Below are 20,701 nucleotides of genomic sequence, written 5' to 3'. Positions count from 1 at the left end.
CACTCCGGGAGGCAGAGGAGAGTATCACACCCTGTAATTTAGCCGAGAGCACACACACACACACATTCACACAGTGTATATGCACACACCATACACAGACATGTACACACACTCAAACCCACACACACACAAGGAAATAAAACACCCCACATGGACTTGTGTGCAATGTGTGATCCATCCACTGCTCTCCCACGGGATCTGCCTGCAAACATCCTGTGCCTGTGTGTGTGTGTGTGTGAGTGTGCGTGTGTGTGTGTGTGTGTTTGTGTGTGTGTGTGTGTGTGTGTGTGTGCCTGTGTGTGAGACGCAGTAGCGAGTGTACCATACCCCAGGACCATTAACAGTGCTGTGCGTAATTAACAGAGTTGTTTCGATCTGAGGCCGGGCGCTGGCCTCTGCAATAAAATAAGCTGCTCATTTCTTGGCCTAATTATTTATAGACTGCACTCCTTTACATTTTGTGGTCAATCAGCTCCCTGGGATATTGGTCTGGCTGTTTGTAATTCTCTCTATTGATTCAATTTAAAGTGAGCAGGGGAGATTTTCAATCATTTCTTTGATTTCTCCCCCCTGTACGTTTGTGTCTGAGCCATTCAGTAAGCGTGTCATTCACCCTTCCCACCCAACACTCACAAACACACACACACACACACACATATACACGCACACACACACACACACACACACACACACACACACACACACACACATATACGCACACGTGCACACACACACACACACACACACACACACACACACACACACACACACACACACACACACACACAATTCCAAAAGAAGTGCAGGTAGATAAAATGACCTACAGTTTTTGTCTCCCCTCCTCACGAGCTCATTGTCTTATTAAATATCTCTTTTATGATTTTCCCACAGGCTGTTCAATATTGCAGCGGTCTTAATAGCGTTTAAAGGGAGTGTTATAGATCTCAATGGCCATCGCCTGATGTGTTGTGCTCACTGATGCTGTTTGGCCACTATGTTGGTGCACTCCCACAGCCACCCCCGACCTCACACACACACAGACACACACACACACACACACACACACACACACACACACACACACACACACACACACACACACACACCCAGCCCACCATCCCAACCGCAGAGCTTTCCATTTTGTGGCTGCAATTTCAGAGCGGTGCTTAAGCCAGGCATCAGTGCAAAGTGTGGGTGGCCCACAGTCCCTGCAATAAAAGAGGGAATGGGAGAGGGTGAAACAGAAGGAGTGGGGGAGAGAAAGAATGACAGAGAGAGAGAGAGAGGGAGAGAGGGAGAGTGAAGGAGAGATGGAGGGATATAAGAAAGATGGGGGCGAGTTTACTGTAACGTGCACCGAGAAAGCTGATGGAAGCCTAGCAGAATGAAATAGGATTTTTTTTTTCTTTTTTAGTATCATGTCTGTGGTCAGGGGGAAAATCTCCTTACTCAGGTCTTTTTTTCTCCTCCTTTCTTCCACCCCTCCCTTTCTCTCGCACTCCCTCTCTCTATCTCTCCATCTTTTTTTTTCTCTCTTTTACGTCCTCACTCTCCTTGATGAGACATCTTTCTTGTTTGTTCAGCCCATCCATTTTGCAGCCGGCGGTGGACAAGCCTCGCCGCCGGCCGCTGTATTTATCAGCGGGCCTGTGCCTCTGCGCCGGGGCCCGCGCCTGACACCCGGAGATTGATGAGCACCAGTGGGGCCCGCGTGGCCTCCAAGAAGCCTTAATACAATGTAAATGACTAACTCCCCCATCTCCAGTCTGGTCCTGGCTCTCCTGTTTCTGCAACTACCCCCCCATCACACACACACACACACATACACACACACACACACACACACACACACACACACACACACACACACACACACACACACACACACACACACACACACACACCAAAGCACACCTCTACTACTGCTGAAAATATGGTTGTTGTTTTTTAAGCAGCATGGCTGGGGAGGTCATTGCTAATGTGAAAAGCCAAGAAGCTGAGAGGCTGGAGGTGGAGCTTTGGGGTGGGGGTGTAGATTGCAGGGTGGGGAGAGGAGGTGGAGGAGGTGGAGGTGGTGGAGGTGGTGGAGGTGGTGAGGTTAGGAGGAGGAAAAGAGGGAAAAAACTCCCATTATGTGTTGTTGTCCAGGGATGAAAAGACAAAAAAGAAAAAAGACACTCACTCAAGTGCGCGCGTGCGCACACACACATACACATTCACAGTGTAATACACACACACATACACATACACACACACACATACACATACAGATTCACAGTGTAATACACACATACATACAGATTCACAGTGTAATACACACACACATACAGATTCACAGTGTAATACACACACACATACAGATTCACAGTGTAATACACACACACATACAGATTCACAGTGTAATACACAAACGCGCACACACGCACACACACAAACACACGTACACGTACACATGTACACGTACACACACACACACACACACACACACACACACACACACACACACACACACACACACACACAGGCATGTACAGGCACCCGCAGAAGAAAGAGCAAAGAGGAGAAGGGAAAAAAGCCGAGGCCCTTTACTGAGGCCAAAGAAATGTCAGCACTTAGCAATCAAAAAATGCATTTCTATGTAAGCGTTATCATCTTTCTTTGTTAATGATTTTAGCATATTAAAAGCCACAGCAAACACAAGAAGAAATCTGATTAATCCCCTTCCCATGGCCAGAGTTCAATATTTTTCCAACTAGTCGCTTGTTTTGTTGTTAATTTAGTGCATTCCTTGACCTGTTTTTTCCCCTTGTCTTTAATTAAACTGGGGGCATTGAGTCAACAGTACCTGAACATGTCATTTTCTCCACAGTGAGTCGGGCCTTATATTTAATACCCACCACACCGCCTTCATAAAACAGTTTACCCACATCCCATAATGAGTTTATTTATAGGCTGGATTAAAGATCCATCAGAGGGAGTGGCTGATTCATTTATTTATTTCCAACACACACACACATACACGCACAGACACGTACATGTATACAGGCACACAAATATCTGTTTATGTGGTGGGCCAGGCAATGACATGGTGTTTGAGTGTGACCTTCTGTTAAAATTGGCTAGGATTAGTGTATTGCCTCTGAAATAAATCTTTGTGGAGGTGTTTATGTGTGTGCGTGTGTGTGTGTATGCACACGCATGTGCGCCTGTGTGTGTTTGTGTACGTGTGTGCGCTCGTGCAAAATGAAAAGAAGGAGGGAGAGAGAGAGAAAAAAAAGCATAGCATCTCGTTTGTTTTCGTTAAGGGCGCGAGTCGACTCCTAATCTCGCTCTTAAAGACATCTGTCACTGGCGATCACGCTTGTTTTGTCATGCTCCGTGGCAGGCAGGCAGGCAGGCAGACAAGGGGAGAATAAGTCCAAGGCCTGCCATTTATATCATGTCATGGCTGGCATATTGAAGCTGACACAAATAGTATCATTGTGTCTCCGGTCGGGGAATTACATTTTCAGGTATAACTCCTGGCGACGAGGGACCTTTGAGAGAAATGTCTTCCTGTGGTGCTCCGGCCAGCTGTGGCTAGGAATAAGGCACCAGGGATGGGATGGGGGGGGGGGGGGGGGGGGGTCAGTCCCTGTGTATTTGTTACTCAGATGTTGAGGAGGAGAAGAGTTATCTTCTCTCGCTCTGCCAGTTGCTGAACACATTCAGGGAATTTGCTGGCAAGAAAAGAAGCATGCCATGTTGGAAATGTACTGGCTGTGTATGTGTGTGCGTATGTGTGTGCGCATGTTGGTGTGTGTGTATGTGTGTGTGTTTGTGTGCATTTGAGTGTGTGCTTAGGGGATTGCTGGATGTGCTTTTGTGAGACAAACTCGTTTTACTACCCTGTAGAGGCCTCACTGACTGCCTCTCTGTCTATCACACATGCATACACACATGCACTTTCTCTCTCTCCCTCCCTCCCTCCCTCCTTTTCTCTCCCTCTATCTCTCTCTCTCCCTCTCTCTGTGGGATGGAGGTCATGAGTAAGCATGTTCTCCATTCCCACAGTAAGCTATAAAATAAAAATCTGCATTGTGTGAAAAGGCTAAACTAGCGCTATTGCAATATCGACCGTCTTCCACAACCTTTCCTGTATGTCATTACCCCCCATACGCTGTACTTCACCATGTTTACGTATTTATGTGTTTACATGTTTACGTGTTTACGTGCCAGTCTCTGCATGCTTTGTTTGTTTGTTTGCGTTTATCATCTCTTAATCATCGCTCTGTTTTGCTCCTCTCCCCGCAGCACCCGTACCCCTCAGAAGAACAGAAAAAGCAGCTAGCCCAAGACACAGGCCTCACCATCTTACAAGTAAACAACTGGTGAGTCGAGTCAAGCCTCTGCTCCTCCACTGTCCCTATCTCTCTGTCGCCAGCCAAAGCTGCGTGCGCCTTGCATTTCCAAAAGCCTTTTGCTCACCTCCTCCCAAGCAGCCAAAGGATGGGTAATGCTCACAAAGTGTGAAAAGTGTTTATTTACACCCTGTGCACACACACACACACACACACACACACACACACACACACACACACACACACACACACACACACACACCTCGGACTAGGGGGAGTACAGAATGGGAACGATCAGGATGTGAGCGCTTTATCAGGGAAGTGTTTAGCAGCGAGCCTTGCTTGGCATCTGTTTCATATACATTTATTCACTTTGATATGTTATTTAAAAGGGGTAAGGAAAGGGGGAGATCTTACACAGACCCACCCCACCTCACACACACATGCTCTCTCACATACACACACACACCTCCTCCCTCCCACTCCCCTCCCCCTGTCCTTCATCCAGGCATCACACACACACACACTACATGCACCACACACACACACACACACACACACCCCAGCCTACCACCCCCTCCCACCTCCGCCCCTCCCCATTTTACACATGCTATAAGGTGGATTAGGACTTCAGTGCCCTGGCCAGCCGTCCCTTTGTAGATGGCTTAGCACATAACTGGGGGTGGTGGATTAAATAAAATGATCACAGAAGCAAGGAAATGATACAGGAATTACTTATCAAAATACTAGCCCAGGTTTTATCGGGCGCCTTCATTTTGTTCGCCACATTCTTGGGGTGATGTTGAGATTAATTGAACTGACAGCTTCTTTTCAAAATTCCGGGAAGGTATTTGCACGGATTTCAGGTCTTACACAAACTTAATTACATGGCACCCCATTTTATCATTCTAATTCCATGTAGCGGGGGTTCTATTTACAAATGAGAAGTCTCTGGCTTTTATTCGCAGCTTTCCCCTTAATATATTTATCAAAGCGGGTTCATTTACAAAGTGCTCTATCTGTTGGACACAGGCAGGCCTACATTAATGAAGCTCTTAGGTTTATCAGGCTCCCAGCCTGACGAGCCACCCGAGGGTCAATTGATTTTTTGGTTCTGCGATTCATTTTTTCCGTCCGCCCTCCTTCCATTTTTTTCTCCCTGGATCACAATGAGAAACATGCCTGGAGAATTAGCCTGGTTTGTCGGCCTTATCTGTCAGGCATTTTTTTATTTATTTTTTTGCTTCCAAGGGAAGTCAAGCTACTTAAATTGGCCACAGGAACCGCCGTTATCAGCCTTTAATGCACCCTACAGTGTGGATAGCATTTCAATTATAGCGGTAACCAAAGATTAGCCCCCGCTTGGCTGTTTCATGCCTCTCGCCACCGCCGCCGCCTCTCTCTCTCTCGCTCGCTCGCTCTCTCTCGGTCTCCGCCACGCACCTTACCTACAGGAGCAGAAAATTGAGTTGCCTTGCCTGTGTCATGGTGATTAATGCAGAACCAGGCGGCTAACCTGGGGAGGAATGAGAGACAAGAGGGACACGGCGGCGCGCTGGCAAGCCGTGAAATCACCAGGCCCCGGCCACGAGAGACGCGACGTGTAGCCGCGTGGCGCGCGCCCGGGAAGAGCCGGGATAGAGCCCTCCATGCCTGGTCTCCTGGAGAGAGAGAGAGAGAGAGAGATGGAGAGAGAAAGGGAGGGATAGAGAGAGGGCTAAGGGAAGGAGGGGAGAGAGAGAGAGAGCTGTTAGACGTCACACTCTGCTCATTACAGCTTCATGAATCTCATTTCACAAATGAAGTCATTAGAAAAGCTCTTAGCTTAGCTGTAGGCCTGCGGAGCAGAGCAGCGCTGGGCGGTGCAGGGGAGGGTGGGGTGGGGGGGGTGGGGGTGAGTGGAGGGTCTGTTGGGTGTTACACTGCTGGAAAGATGAGCCTGGGACAGGATGCTGCCGTCTTTTTTCTTGTGCTCTTTTTTCCCTCTCCTCCTCATAACCAGGCAGGACGGTGAGTTAAATGTGCCTTTGTTCATACAGCCCCCCCCCCCCTTCTCTTTCTTTCTTTCTTTCTTTCTCTCTCTCCCTCTCTCTTTCTGGTGTCTTCTTCTCCTATGAGGGGAGGCTGTGGAGAGAGAAGCATGCAGCTCCCCGACCCAGGACATGACAGACTCCTGCCATATGAAATTCCTGTTGACGGGCCAAAAAAGGCCCTTGAATTCCTGCCTTGCTGAGGCATTGTGTGCTGCTTCCCTTTGATTCGGGGCACTGGCGGGTTACTGGCCCGCGACAGAGAGAGAGAGCGAGAGAGAGAGCGAGAGAGAGAGAGAGAGAGAGAGAGAGAGAGAGAGATACAGAGAGAGGCAGAAGAGGGTTGGTTGGGGAATGGTAGTGAGAGAGGGAGCAAGAGAGAGAGAGAGAGGGAGGGGAGAGGGCAGGCCGTCGTGTTCGGTTTCCAGCTTTCCCTCGGGGGAGGATGTGCTGAATCACAGCTTTGTCTGCCGGCACAATCGCGCTCGGAGGAGGGCACAAGGGTGCTCTGTGCGAGTGTCAATAGACGGCGCATCTCCCTCCCTGCCCTCCGCCACTCCCCCCCCCCCCCCCTCCGCTCACCACGCTGCCCACTCTGCCCCACCTTAGCCCAGAGCCCCCGTACCTGCCCCCTCACCTGCCTCCAGCTGTGCCCACCCCAGATCGCCTGCCTCCCTGAGCTCCCCAAGCGTGGAGGACGCGCACCGCTGCACCCGGACCACTGTTCCCTCTGTTAATGCGTCCTAATGCATGTAAGCACGGCCCCACCTGTGTCTGACCATACAGAGACACACAGGGACAGTGTGCGTGTGTGTGTGTGTGTGTGTGTGTGTGTGTGTGTGTGTATGTATGTGTGTGTGTGTGTATGTGTTTTAACCACACACATATACTTGCATTCTGTACAGTATTGTGTCTATTTTGATGATATGTACATTTCCACTTCCCTTTGCATAGTCATGCCATCAGTGCAAATTGAATGGAATTAAACTGAATTGAATTGAGTGTGGGAGGGCGTTGGAGTGAGAGATAGAAAGGCAGGTTAAAGTACACCCCACCGCTAGTATTACGCACAAGGGAGGGGCCGTTAACAGCAGCTGAGCATGTGTCATTGTAATGGCTGACACCAGCATGGTCCTCTCAGTCGCTGGAAATAGTGTATGCACAGTAACAGTGCTTAGGGCGAGGATTTCGCCCTCACTGCTGCCTATCTACACACACACACACACACACACACACACACACACACACACACACACACACACACACACACACACACACCTAGCCATCAATGCAGTGTCATATTTCCCAAAGTGCAGTTCCTGATAGGCAGGCAATGGAACCCCACTAGGTAGGGGATTGTTTGCCTTAAAGGGGGAAGGCACTCAGGTAAGAGAAGAGAGACAGAGAAAGAGAGAGAGTCAGAGAAAGAGAGAGAGAGAGAGAAAGAGAGAGAGGGAAAGAGAGAGAGAGAGAGAGATAGAGAGAGCGAGCAGGATCCAGCAGCAGTTGTCATTCTTTGAGCACTGTGTGTTATTCTATCAGTCTGGGCTAAATGGGGCCTGACCGCATCCTTTCATGTCTCAGCATCAGGCTCAGCATGACGCGGCCGTGCTTACCAGCATAAACACACTCTCTGCTGCTGCCACTTAGCCCTCTCTCTCTCTCTCACTCTCTCTCTCTCTCTCTACATCTCTCTGTCTCTTCATCCTCTCTCTCTCTATCTACCGCTCTGTCTGTCCCATCCCTCGCTACGCCCCAGCTTGGCACAGATCAGCTGCTTTGACTGAAAGATGAGCCCGCTGACAGACGGGCAGAGAGGTCGAAAAAAAAGAGAGAGAGAAAAAAGCGACAGCTAAAAAAAGGAAGGAAATTACCCCCCCCCCCCCCACTCGCGCCCTCGTTGCACTCCTGTGTCGTGTGTGTGTGTGTGTGCGTGTGTGTGTGGGCAGCGGGCATCAGGCCATATCCATGCCACGGGAGGCATGAGGAGCGCCAGTGCCACGGCAGATTCACCAAACAACAATAGAGCGGGCACGGAGCCACGCGGCCTATTTTTAACCCTCCGCCCCCGCTGCCCCTGCCGCCGCCCGTCTCCTCCGTATCTCTCTCTCTCTCTCTCTCTCTCGTGTGTCGAGGAACAAAGACGCACGGCCCCTCATTAGCGGCGAGCCCAGAGGCCAATGGGTGACTTATTAAGAGACGGCCGACCTTTGGCCTCGTGGTGACGTCGTGTTCACGTGAGGGAGGGACAGACGGTTTCGATGTGACCGATGCGTCGGCTGCGCTCTCCCTCTCTTTTTTCCTCTCTCTCTCCGTGATTCACCCTCATCTCTGAGAGAGGCTCCTCCCATTGGTACTCACCTCCATCGAGGGAAGGGAGCCACTCGCTTGTTTTTGTTGCTGTTTTTTTCACTCCATCTCCCCCATGCTCACTGTGCGGGTTTGAAAGCCACACAGTCAGACTAGCTCCCTGACCCCGTTAAGGTCTCCCCGCGGTGTCCTCACAGATAACATCTCTCCCTCTCTCTCTCTCTCTCTGTCCCTCTCTCTATCACTCTCTCTTTCTATCTTCATACTTCTGTTCTTTGTCTCAGAACTCTCCCCATGGAGGCCTGCCTTGGCACAGTAGAACACACACTTCATACGGCCGTCTTATGAGCGAAGACGTTTGTCTATGAATGGTGTCAGGCACGACAACTAAAAACTGAAGGCAGTTTTTCCTCCATCCGTTCATTCGTTCGTTCATTCTTTCTCTAGATGTCTCATTTTCCCCCCTCTCTCTGAAGCAGCCCCGAATAGGCACGCAAGAGCAAAGCCGTTTTTATGATTTTTCATGATTTTTTATGACCCTCCAGCCTGGCACGAGCAGCCGTTATGAAATGCAAAATAATAACTAATATTTTCCAAATGTAATGCACCAAAAAAGTTTAAATTGGCCTGCAGTGGTGGTGTTCTTTTTCTTGTTTTAACACTCTATCCTGATCAGAGCATGGGAATTTTTTACACAAGAGGCATTTAAGTTGAGGCCCCCTCTTTGCACCCAATACTCCCTTTTTCTCTCTTAATCTCAAACACACACACACACACACACACACACATGCTTACACATCGACACACATGCTCACACATCGACAGGCTAGTTGACTGAAGTTGCTGGTTATCTGTTTAACTTTGACCCAGATGGAAAATGTCAGGCCTTTTTTTGGAAGCCACCTGGGAGTCCCGCGGACGACCATTTTGTGCCCTCTGCTTTCTAAATATACAGCGAGCGAGAGCAGAGGAGGAGGCGGAGGATGCCGCGCTGCCCGAGGAGGGGGCGCACCGTGAGCCTGGCCACTGCCAGAAAGGCCACCGCGCTCCCTGTCATTTAGGGACCGCTAATTGGCACTTAATTAGCAGAATTGCCTCTGTTGTCACATCCCGTGTGTCTGCTTCATCCCCGTCATTACACACAAATATACATATAAATGCATACTGTACACACTCACATACACACACACACACACACACACACACACACACACACCTTCAGCCCTCAACATTTTCAGGCATCTCTTACTATACCTCATCTGTCTTTGCTCCTAGTGCCACTATGATAATCGGTTGGCCGTACGCAATGGAAAACACATATTTACACACGCTGTCTTTGTTTTATTTTTATCAGAGCAGACACCCACGCTTGGCTTCATCTCCAAAGCCCTCATAAAGGAGTGTATTGAAGTATCACGATATTTGGATATGGGGGATATGCGGGTGATATATCACATGTGACGGGTCTACCCATCCATGCAGTGGCCGGACCAATCAGAGGCCTCCCATCCTCAGGCCGCAGTAAATCACACATGCCTCGCTGTGGCATGGGTGCAGCCTGTGCCAGGGTCGGTGCCAGGCGGTGCCAGGCAGTGCCTGCGCATGAATGCCTGAGTGGCTTTAACAGCTCTCCTGCCCACCTGTTAAGAGGCTGTATCCGGGGGTTGGTTGGCAGGTTGGGTGGCATCCTGGCAACAGTGGACCCATAGCCTTCATGCCCTCAGCAGGGTCTCTCCCTCAACCCACCCCATCCCACCGCCCGCCTCGCGGTGAAATGGCAGCTACGGTGCCGCCAGGTTGGCGGTCCTGGAAACGGCCAGGTGACCAGCACCAACTGGCACCACATGAACAATGAGGCAGATCAGACCCTCTCCCTGTAGCACTGTCTCCCTCACTCAGTGCTACCCCATCACAGCACAGGCAGAGAAATCAGCATGGGCCAATGGAGGGGTGAGTGAAAGCGATTTGAAGAGGAGGAGGAGGAGGAGGTAAAGCAGGGGGAGGGAGAGGGGGGGGGTCTTTGTACTCCTCCACTGCGTTTGGCTCCCCCTTCCCCTTTTTTATCCCTCAATGGCCTGGTTTTATTGGCGGGTCGTTTTATAACGAGGCTTTCGTGCTTCAAATGAAAGTGAGCGCCGTATGTGTGGGTGCGCTCCTTGTTTTATTTGAAGATGGTAATTTTTTTTTTTTTTGGGTGGGGGGGGGGGGGGGTGGGGTGCAGAGGGTAGAGATGGGAAAGTGAATAGTGTGTGAGGGAGAGAATGAGTGAGGGAGAGTGGGATGAGAGAGAAAGGGAAGAGGTAGAGGAGGAGGAGGAGAGGAGGGGTGGAAGGAGAACACAAGGGGAAATAAGTAGGTTAATTTATTTCATTTGCAGGTATAGTTTAAGGAAGATGGGGTGGGGGAGAGAGAGAAGGAAGATGGGGTGGGGGAGAGAGAGAGAGAGTAAAGAAGAAAAAAGGCAGAGAAGGAGGGATGCAGTTTTCATGAATAAGCAGCTTAATGCGCTCTGGCACCCCGAGTGAGTCTTGCCGAAGCTCTCAGTGCCTCTGGCCATCTGTGAGCAGAATAGCAATTTTATTACTTTGTCATTAAACCAATTTCACAGCAGTATTGTTTGTTAATGAGCAGCCGCAAACGAGCGAAGATGTCACGTACTGGAATAGCGCAGAGATTTGTGACCCGATGCTCTCCCTCACTCTTTCTCTCATCCTCTCTCTCTCTCTTTCTTTCTCTCTCTCTCTCTCTTTCTCTCTCTCTTTCACTCTCCCATCGTTTGTCCTCACTGCTTTTCTCCATCCATCTCTCCCTTGCTCTTTGTGTCCTCCTCTTGCTCTCTCTCTATCTCTCTTCCTCTCTCTCTCTCTCTCTCTCTCCTCTTCATGACCATGAGATAGAGGAGACTGTCGCCCATAAAAGAGAAAACTGCTTAAAGATAAAATGTAAAGTCTATACAGTCAAGGCTCTGTTTATGGGCTTCCATTTGACTTTAGTGCTCATGGGAAGGAATGGTGCTCTCTCTCTCTCACACACACTCTCTCTCTTTCTCTCTCCCTCTCTCTTCCTCACTCCCTCCCTCCCTCCCTCCATGCAGCTGTGAGTGCAGGAATATTGGCTTTGATATGGGACACTAAAGCGCAACATTTTCTGTTCCCTTGGAGGCACCCAAAGAGTAGTTATTTGCACATAATTTAGCCTCAATAAGTACCACAACACATCACTCTTTGAATTAGGAATTGCCCTTAAATGGCTGTTGTTGAGATTTTTTGTTTGTAAGCGGATGTCCGTAAGCTTGGGTACATGGCTTATAGCAGCAATCGGTTTCTTTTAAAAGGATCTTAATTCTACTTACCCACACACATTCTGTTTCTCTCTCACACACAAACACACAGACACCATTTCCATGTTGTGTTGCAGGGTCATGCTTGTGCTTGCGTGACTTGGGTGAAGATGGGTGGCTTTGGTGTGTGTGTGTGTGTGTGTGTGTGGGGGGTGGGGGGGTGGTTGTCAGGTCCACGGCTTCCTGTTGCTCTCGCTCTGGCATTAATACTGACGGCGCGGGTCTGAGACAGATCAATTGGCTCTTTCCATTCCTGACGTTATTTATAGAGAGCCATATATCTGGTCCTCCTCGCCAGCCAAGCATGGGGTAAATACAGCCCACATTAGTGAAATAAAGCCCACAGTGTGGGAGGAGAGGGAGGAGAGAAAGAGAGATGGGAAGAGAGGGAGATGGAGTGAGGGAGAGGAGGAGGGAGAGGGGTGTGTGTGTGTGGGTCGCTCCTTTCTGCTGACGCTTCAAATGCACATGGTGAACAGAGAACAGAGTGAAGGAGATGGAGGAAGAGAGAAATGAAAAGAGAGAGTGAAAGAAGAGAGAGAGAGAGAGAGAGAGAGAGAGAGAGAGAGAGAGAGAGAAAGAGGTAGACTCCAGAGACAACCTTACAGATAAGACTTTATATAATTAGTCTCTCTGTTTGAGGTGTGGATGGATTGCTGCTGAGTTTGCCCACAGGGAAGGGTACGCTAGGCATGTGTGCAGCCATGCATGCTTGTGAATGTATGGAAGTGTATAGGATTCCATGTGTGTGTGTGGTTTAGCAGAGCTGACCAGGTGTGAGTGGCTGGCCCCTGGGGGGCTTTGGAGGGGGACGGGCTCCTCCTGACAGGCCTGATCCATGTAAAACCTCCTCACCCTGATCCCAGCATTCCCACTCTGTCCAGACACGCTCTCTCTCTCTCTCTCTCGCTCTCTCTCTCTCTCTCTCTCTCTCTCTCTCTCTCTCTCTCTCTTTCCCCCTTTCCCACCCTCCCTATCTCTCCCTCCCTCTCTCTTACTCCCTATCAATCACTTAACTTCATAATCACATCCGAAAACAAGCCCTAATATAGTTTTTCCCACCTGCCGTCCCCTTTTCTCTCCCTCGCTTCCTTGTTTTTCTTTCCTTCTTCTTCTCCTTCTTTCCTTTTCCCCCCCTCTCTTTCTCTTTAATTTATCGCCCGTTGCCCTATGGGTCTGAAGCGCATGCCAATAACCTCATCATGGAGGACGCCATAAATCAATACATGCTTTTGTTTACTTAAGTACGCCTTGCCAGAGTTCAGGCAGTTATGGATGAGGTACCAGCGGAATTAGCGCCAGGAACGCCGTGCCTCGAGTCCCTCGGCGCTGGGCAACAATCCACCCGATGCTGGAGCGCCTCCCAAAAAATCCCGTCGCGGATAGCAACACACCAATTTGCAATTTGGGGAGAGTTAGAAAATAAACAGCGCGGTGCGACAAGGTGGCGTTGGCTGGGCACAGTTAGTTATCAATGGGAGACACTCGATATTAAAATCATTATGCACAGCAGGGCTGAGGAGAACAATGCTTTGCCTATCAGTATAATCAAGGATTCCCCCATTCAGGCTTATGAATATTTATCTCCCTCTGTTGCAGTGATGGTTTCATTTGGGTGTGTTTGTGTGGATGCATATTGTTGGATTGCATTGCTGTAAGATTAGTGCTTGCAATACCAAGCCAGTGTCAAAATGTGCTAGTAAAATGGTGAACTAATATCAATGCATTATTAGGTCAAATTGGTTTTCATTTTTAATATTCTTTTGCTTTACTCACTAAAATGTGCATATGTGTGAGAGAGAGAGAGTGTGTGTGTGTGTGTGTATGTGTGTGTGTGTGTGTGTGTGTGTGTGTAGAAAGATCATTGGAGTCACCTACAGCCTTAGGCAGTGGCATCAGCACTTAAGAGAGCAGGAATTATTCCCACATTCCCTCTCTCCTGCCTCCTACCTTCATTAGCAAGGTCTTGGCTGGGTTGAAGAAAGAGAGGGAAAAAAACATGCAGTCGTTGCTTTGATATATTTGCCTAGTTAAGTATAGCAGTAGATTTGCTTATTACATGCCTCTGTTTAGACATAGGCTCACACGGGTCCTATTTGTGAGCTCCTTTCTCCGGGTGTGTAGGCAGAGAGAGGACCAAACCTGGCTGTGCCCTGGTGACGTTCTACTCTGTTATTTTCGTTTTATATATCACTGGGAGCTGCTCTAGCACAACGCTACACCCCAATAAAGCCTCACAGTAAATTCCGCTAGTTGTGTGAAGCGCTTTTATGCAGATCTAAACACCTGTTATGGTAAAAAAAAAGTAAAAGGCAGGGGGAAATGGTGAAGTGGAACGGTGTTATCCTCAATGTGCTGCTCCGACATGAATTGGCATGCTGCTGTTCAGTTCTAATTGGGAGAGGGAGTCACTCAAGAGGTAGAGGGGATATACGGCTTCTGCAACTCTTTCTTTTCATGCCTCCCCCCACTACCCTCCCTCTTACTCTCTCTCTCTCTCTCTCTCTCTCTCTCTCTCTCTCTCTCTCTCTCTCTCTCCCTCTCTCTCTCATAGCTCAGGAGTGTTCTCTGGTTCCTTTAGTGTTGAAATAATGTGTTTGGCAGTGGCGACGCTAAGTTGCCAACTTGTCATCCTTGGATGTGAGTGGAGTGGATGCCGTGAGCGGCCAGAGCCTTGTCACATCCAGTATGAGAGCGCAGGCCTGACCTGGGGCAGTGGGCAGACAGCAGGGATGGGGGGTAGTGTGAGGGGCGCTGGACACAGCTCAGTGGTGTCAGTGCCACCAGCGCACACACCAGCACACACAGCTATTTTTAGGGGCTGTTGTGTTGCTAGGTCCAGGCCACCAAAACAGACCGCCTGTGTGTGGGGTGGTTAGCAGTGTTTGTGTACAGTAGGCAGTTTGTGTTTCTTTGTGTGTGTGTGTGTGTGTGTGTGTGTGTGTGTTTCTACAATGCTGGGCAGAGTAGCCAATCAATTATTTAAGAGCAAGTCCGGCAAAGTGATAGTAGTGAGAGCGTTTCGGTTAAACATTTCAATCCAGACACAGACACCACTCACACACACACACACAGACACAGACACAGACACAGACACACACACACACACACACACAGACACACACACACACACACACAGACAGACTGTGTTTTATAGTCTGGCCTCTCTTTACAGCACGCTCCTGGAGATACCAGCTAACAGGAGCTCGGTCAGTCTCGTCCAATTTAATAAAGATCACCACACTGCTTTGCCTCTACCTTGCCCCCAAATTTAGTTTGAGCTAAACACATTGAGATACAGACTACAAGCAAAACCAAAACAAAATAAGGTCATCAAAAGGAGGAAGGAGAGTGAACTGTTTCCTCTCTTTCCTTGGAGAGAAAAAGAGGGGCTCAACCCGTTCCCAAATCTGAGGTATTTGTGTTACATAAGAGCCGTGGTTGAAGGCTCTCCTCTCCACTGCCAGCCCCCTTCCATGGAAGGCAGCCCATTATAGTCTCATCACAGGGGAGGGAGAGAGGGGATGGGGCGGGGGGGGGGGGGGGGGGGGGGGGGGGGGGGGGGGGGTTGATAGGGGGTGCACAGGAAATAGATTGAACTTATTTCGTGTCTGGCTGGCTGGCGGCAGGAGTGTCGGGAGCGGCTACGTCGCTCCCACTGCCAAGACGATGCAGTCAATTGACACTCAATTTTGTTTGAAATATCACGCCTCCGCCGTGTCATTATCAGTTTCCCCTGGTAATCCACAAAGCCGCCCTGTTTGATTCCCGACAATGAAAGAGGTGGGGGGGGGGGGGGGGGGTCGTGGAATTCTGTTACTCGATGACTACGGGGGTTTGATGGAGGAGAGAGAGAGAGAGAGAGATGGAAAAGTGAGAGGGAGAGAGAGGGGAGTGTGGGAAGGGAAATGAAAGGAAGAAGAGGAGCAGGAGACAGAGGAGGGGAGCGCGCAGGGAAGAGAGGCCCCGGTGTTTTGGATGGCGTGATGGCGTGTGGAGATTAGAGGAGCGGGGGGTGCGGGGGGGGTTGGGGGGGTTGGGAGCGGAGATTATACCTGCCCTCCCTGCCGCGCCGCACAAAAGGTAGCCGAGGCGTGCAGGGGCCGATGTGGGGACCCACCGAATGGGCCCGCTGACCTCTCCACTGCACCCACTCATTTTCAGCAGGCCAGACTGCTGTTGCTGCTGCGCCTCGGTCCCCGCAGTAATGATAGGATAGGGGAGCCCTCATTCTCTCTTTCTCTCTCTCTCTCTCTCTTTCTCCTCTCTCTCTCTTTGTGTCTCTGTGTCTTTCTCTCCCTCGCACTGTTTCCTTCTGTGGCTCTCCCTGCAGAGTCAATAAAAGGCAGATAATGGAGACGTTTTGTGGGTGCCGTGGCCAAGCAGCGGCTCTCGCTTGAATGACAGGAGGTCTCGCCGACCCCTGGTGCCCTCGCTGTTGGGCCGCCAAAGCATTAACCAACCCAGCACACACACACACACATGCTATTGAACAGAGAGCAAAGCCAGTGCATTGTGTGTGTGTGGGTGTGTGTGTGTGTGTATGACCCACAGCAGGACGCTTTGCATATGTACCTGTATGGGTATGGGTGTGTGTGTGTGTGTGTGTGTGTGTGTGTGTGTGTGTGTACAAATCATGTTCAGGCGCCTCTTCAGCTGGATACACATGAAAGAACAGAGCAAAATAAACAAACAAATACACTAACAAATAAATGGGTGACGGCCTGGCTTTTTGAGAAATAAGTGTACCTTACAGCGTTGATCACCCCTGTCAAGTCATATATAGACAGCCTTGACTCAGAGCCAGATTGACATGCACTGGATGTTTTGAAAGGCACTCCTTCAAAAAAAAAAACAGCTGTTATTTCCTGGTGCATTAAATAGCCACGGGTGGATACCGAGTGTGCACCTATGCACGTTAATAAGTTGGGTCTTTCTTGTTCTGAGGAAGGGTTGGAGGTGAGTCAGGCAGTGAGTGCTGGGGGAGGGAGAAGGAGAAGAGAAGATGAGAGGAGGAGGAGGAGGAAGAGGAGGAGGGGGGCGGGGTAGTGAACCAGCTCTCTTAATCCCTCTTCTGCCGGTGATCATCAGAAACAAAAAATAGCAGCAACGAAAACATTCCAGCGTCGAGGTGCCAACCCACAGAGGCACTTGGGATTAATGAGAGGAAAGATTAGGTGCCGTCAGAGAGAGATAGTGAGAGAGAGAGAGAAAGAGAGAGAGAGAGAGACAGAGAAAGAGAGAGAGAGAGAGAGAGAGAGAGAGACAGAGACATTCTTCCCCCACAACAGCTTTTTTTAAGGAACTGGTAGTGCTGGAGCAGGTTAGCCTTGCTCTGTTGCTACAATAAGGGCCCTTTCACACAGGTGTGTTGACGCCTGGGGCAGGCTTGGCTAAGGCCCATTCCATTCACAGACAGGCTGATTTGAACAATAACTATCATATCTTTTAAAGAAGGGCGCAAGAGGAGGGTGGATGGGGGATAGTGGGGGTGGGTCGGTGGGGTGGGGTGGGGTGGGGGTGGGGTGGGAGAAGCGTCAAAGGAGATGCCTGAGAGCTTTGTCGGGGCCAAGAAAAACCCCGGTGCAGTTGTCAGAGCTTGTTGATGTAGCAGGAAGAAAAACGCCAGGGTTTCTCTCTCTCTCCCTCTCTCTCTTTCGTTCTTTGTCTCTCTCTCTCTCTCTCTCCCTTGCTCACTCACTCGCTCGCTCTCCAGATTCTGTTTTGTGCCGCAGGACAGAACGTGGCGAGCAGAACGGGAAGAACAAAGTTGGGCCGTGCGAGCCAGCAGCTGCTGCTCCCAGGATCAAAGGCGCGACAGCGCCGGCTTCCTGGCCTGCCTGTCCACTCGAGGTGTTTGACGGACAGTTAACAGCTGGGCTCGCCCCCACCACCACCACCACCTCCATCCAGCAGCAGCCTGCTTTGCCACACAGGGGTCGGGTCTGGCCATCCTGATGGTGGTGGGGGGTTCAGTTGTGGAAGGCAGGGAGCGAGAGGGTGGTGTGGTGTGCAGCTGGGTGACTGGAGGTTGGGGTTGGGGGTCTGGTGGAGTGGGTGATGGTTATGGTGATGGGTAAAGGTGGGGGTGATGCCCCAGTAAGGGGGGATTCCCTGCTGTGTGATGAGTTTTTTTTTTAACCCCCCCCACCCCACCCCACCCCCCTTTTAACCCCCAACTGGGGGGAGTGCCCGTATCCCTGACCAGGCCACAGGTGTCTGAGTCCAACTGTGCCTGCGGTGCTCTGCTGCTGCTGCTGTTGTTATCTGTGGAATTAAGCAGGGAGGGCAGCGAGGTCTTTAGGAGCCCCACTGCAGGCCTGGCATAGCACAGCACAGCACAGCTCTGCTGGGGTTTTTAAGCTCACACAGGTCTGCTCTGGTCTGTGTCACTGTGTTCGGCTGGTACACAGTATGTGTGTGTGTGTGTGTGTGTTGTTTAATAGGCCACAGCACCAGACCTCTGACTGATTCCAGCCTGGCTTCAATGAGCTCTCTGCTATCAGCGCATGCCTAAGAGTGCTAAACCCTGAGTCAAGCACAGCTTAGCCTTCACTGCAGAGAGGGAGAGGAGAGAGAGGGTGAAAGAGAGAGAGAGGGTGAAAGAGAGAGAGAGAGTTAGACAGAGAAGGAATGCCGCAGTGCTATTGATTTATTTTAATTAAAAGCTCGTTAAATCGTGTCAGTTTGCAAAACAAATATATAATTCTTTGTCTGATTTTCCCCGTCCCGTCTTAATGACTCCTTCTACTTCTGGAGTCCAAGAGGGAGGAAACAGCTTTGAAACAAAGAGGAGAAGAAGTATGTTCTAAAAGAGAACAGACAGGCTCCGGAAAAAAAGAAAGAATAAAAGTGAAAGAGAGAGAGATAGGGGGGGGGGGGGGGGGGGCAAAAACAGGCCTAACAAATGTGGGCCGAGGCTCGTGGAAGGTGAGCAGATTTTCCCCTCGGAGAGGTGCTGGGGGAAGGGAGGTATGTAAACACAGTGGCAGGCCTGAACACCAGGGCCCTTGCGGCATGGCCACTCCAAAAACAGCCGTGTGACTCACCACACCACGCTACACCACGCTACACCACGCTACACCACACCACACCACACCACTCTGTCCCGCTCCCACTGCCATCTGCACTAAATCAAACACAGGGGTGAGGTAATGCTCACTCCTCGGCTTATGTCTCTTGACTCCTGTTTTAACTTAAGGAAGAGAGAGAGAGACAGACAGAGAGAGAGAGGAAGAGAGATACGCAATAGAAATAGCTTGAGGAAGCCTCAGGTCGCTCCTCCTCCTCCTTCTCTTCCGTGTCCTCCCCCTTTCTTTTTAAGTAGCTCCGCAAAGATCTTTTCAGATGGTTTATGATAAATCCGCAGATAGGCACAATCAGGTGGCCGGCTTAAATAGCTACAGTGTCTCTCCAAGACACCGGCGCGCGGCACGGAGATTGCATCTGTGTTTACCCCACACCAGATTAAGGGCCGCCATTGGCCGGCAGACAGCGCGTGACCCTTTTAGGGAGTGATAATTGGGCCATGTTTGCTTTTATTAAATCCACCCTCCCACCGCTTAATCTGTGTCCACTTCCTAGGTCAAAGTGGACACTAGTATTCTTTCCCCTCCTTCTCACCCTCTGGCTACAAGGGGCTGCTTCCTCCTTTGAGCGTTCCACGGACTAGGATTTAATTAGTTTGTGTTGGACTTGTTTTTTTTTTTTTGGGTTGTTGTTTTTTTCTGAGATGGAAGCGTGGAAGGGGATGAGATTTAATTTGAACCAGAGAATCCGTATTGGCAAAGGATGATGAAAGTTGAGCATGTTGAAACTTTTTGTTGTTGTGTGAAGTTTCCCTGTACAAAATTAGGTTCACAGAGTTTGACTGGCAAGCAGAGACTTACTCTCCCGTGCCCTAAAGCAGAATTGCTCACAGACCACGCTTTTACAGTTTTGTTTTCAAACAACAAACTCCAAGACTCAGACGGGTCCTAAAGAAAACGGAATCAGCTGGAACAATATGACAGGTTCTGAGGGACAACACATTTGTAGCCTCTCTCTCTCTCTCTCTCTCTCTCTCTCTCTCTCTCTCTCTCCTTACCATGTGTAACTATCTCATCATAAACTCGTCAAACCAGTGACCCCGTTCCCGATTGGCTGGGCTGGCATAGTTCCTGCTCCTGATAGGCTGAAGCTCTCTCTCACTCTCTCTCTCTCTCTCTCTTGGCCGTGCTCCAGGGCAGGGTGGTTTGGCATGAGGATTTGTCAGGGAAAGGAATGCTGACAACAGGAGCCAGTTACCAGGTGTGGCGAGCAGTCGGCTCACAACCAGAGGACACGAGTCCCCATTTCCCCCCCTCCCTCCTCTCCCTGACACTCCCAGAGGCACAGAACATACCCTGGCCAGCCCCCCCCCAAATGCACTGAGCCACCACGGGCCGACCCTGCCACAACACACACACACACACAGCAGTGCAGTCGGAGCCACAATGAAGAGGGGAGGTGGCAGGTAAATAGCAAGAGCCTGCTAAGCACCAGTGCTCAGGAGTCACACAGCGTAGTGGGGCAGAGCCCTGTGATCCGTCCCCACACCACGCTGGGTACTTTACTTCTTAAAAAAAGTCCTCAACTGACCCCCTCCCTACACACACACACACACACACACACACACACACACACTCCCCTTCTCTCTTCAC

At 50.2% G+C, this 20,701-nt stretch overlaps 1 protein-coding gene across 11 annotated transcripts in view; it reads left to right on the top strand.

Moving 5' to 3' along the window:
- meis2a (Meis homeobox 2a) overlaps nt 1-20,701 on the top strand; it is a 90,780-nt gene that overhangs the window by 56,690 nt on the left and 13,389 nt on the right. For all 11 annotated transcript variants that reach the window (XM_042072735.1, XM_042072734.1, XM_042072731.1 and 8 more), the window contains exon 9: nt 4,294-4,370. In XM_042072735.1, coding sequence (XP_041928669.1) covers nt 4,294-4,370 — 77 coding nt within the window. The remainder of the gene's footprint in view (nt 1-4,293; nt 4,371-20,701) is intronic.

The sequence above is a fragment of the Alosa sapidissima genome, chromosome 19, assembly GCF_018492685.1.
Source record: "Alosa sapidissima isolate fAloSap1 chromosome 19, fAloSap1.pri, whole genome shotgun sequence".
In the NCBI taxonomy this organism is placed as follows: Eukaryota; Metazoa; Chordata; class Actinopteri; order Clupeiformes; family Clupeidae; genus Alosa; species Alosa sapidissima.
This window is presented reverse-complemented; position numbering and strand designations above follow the sequence as displayed.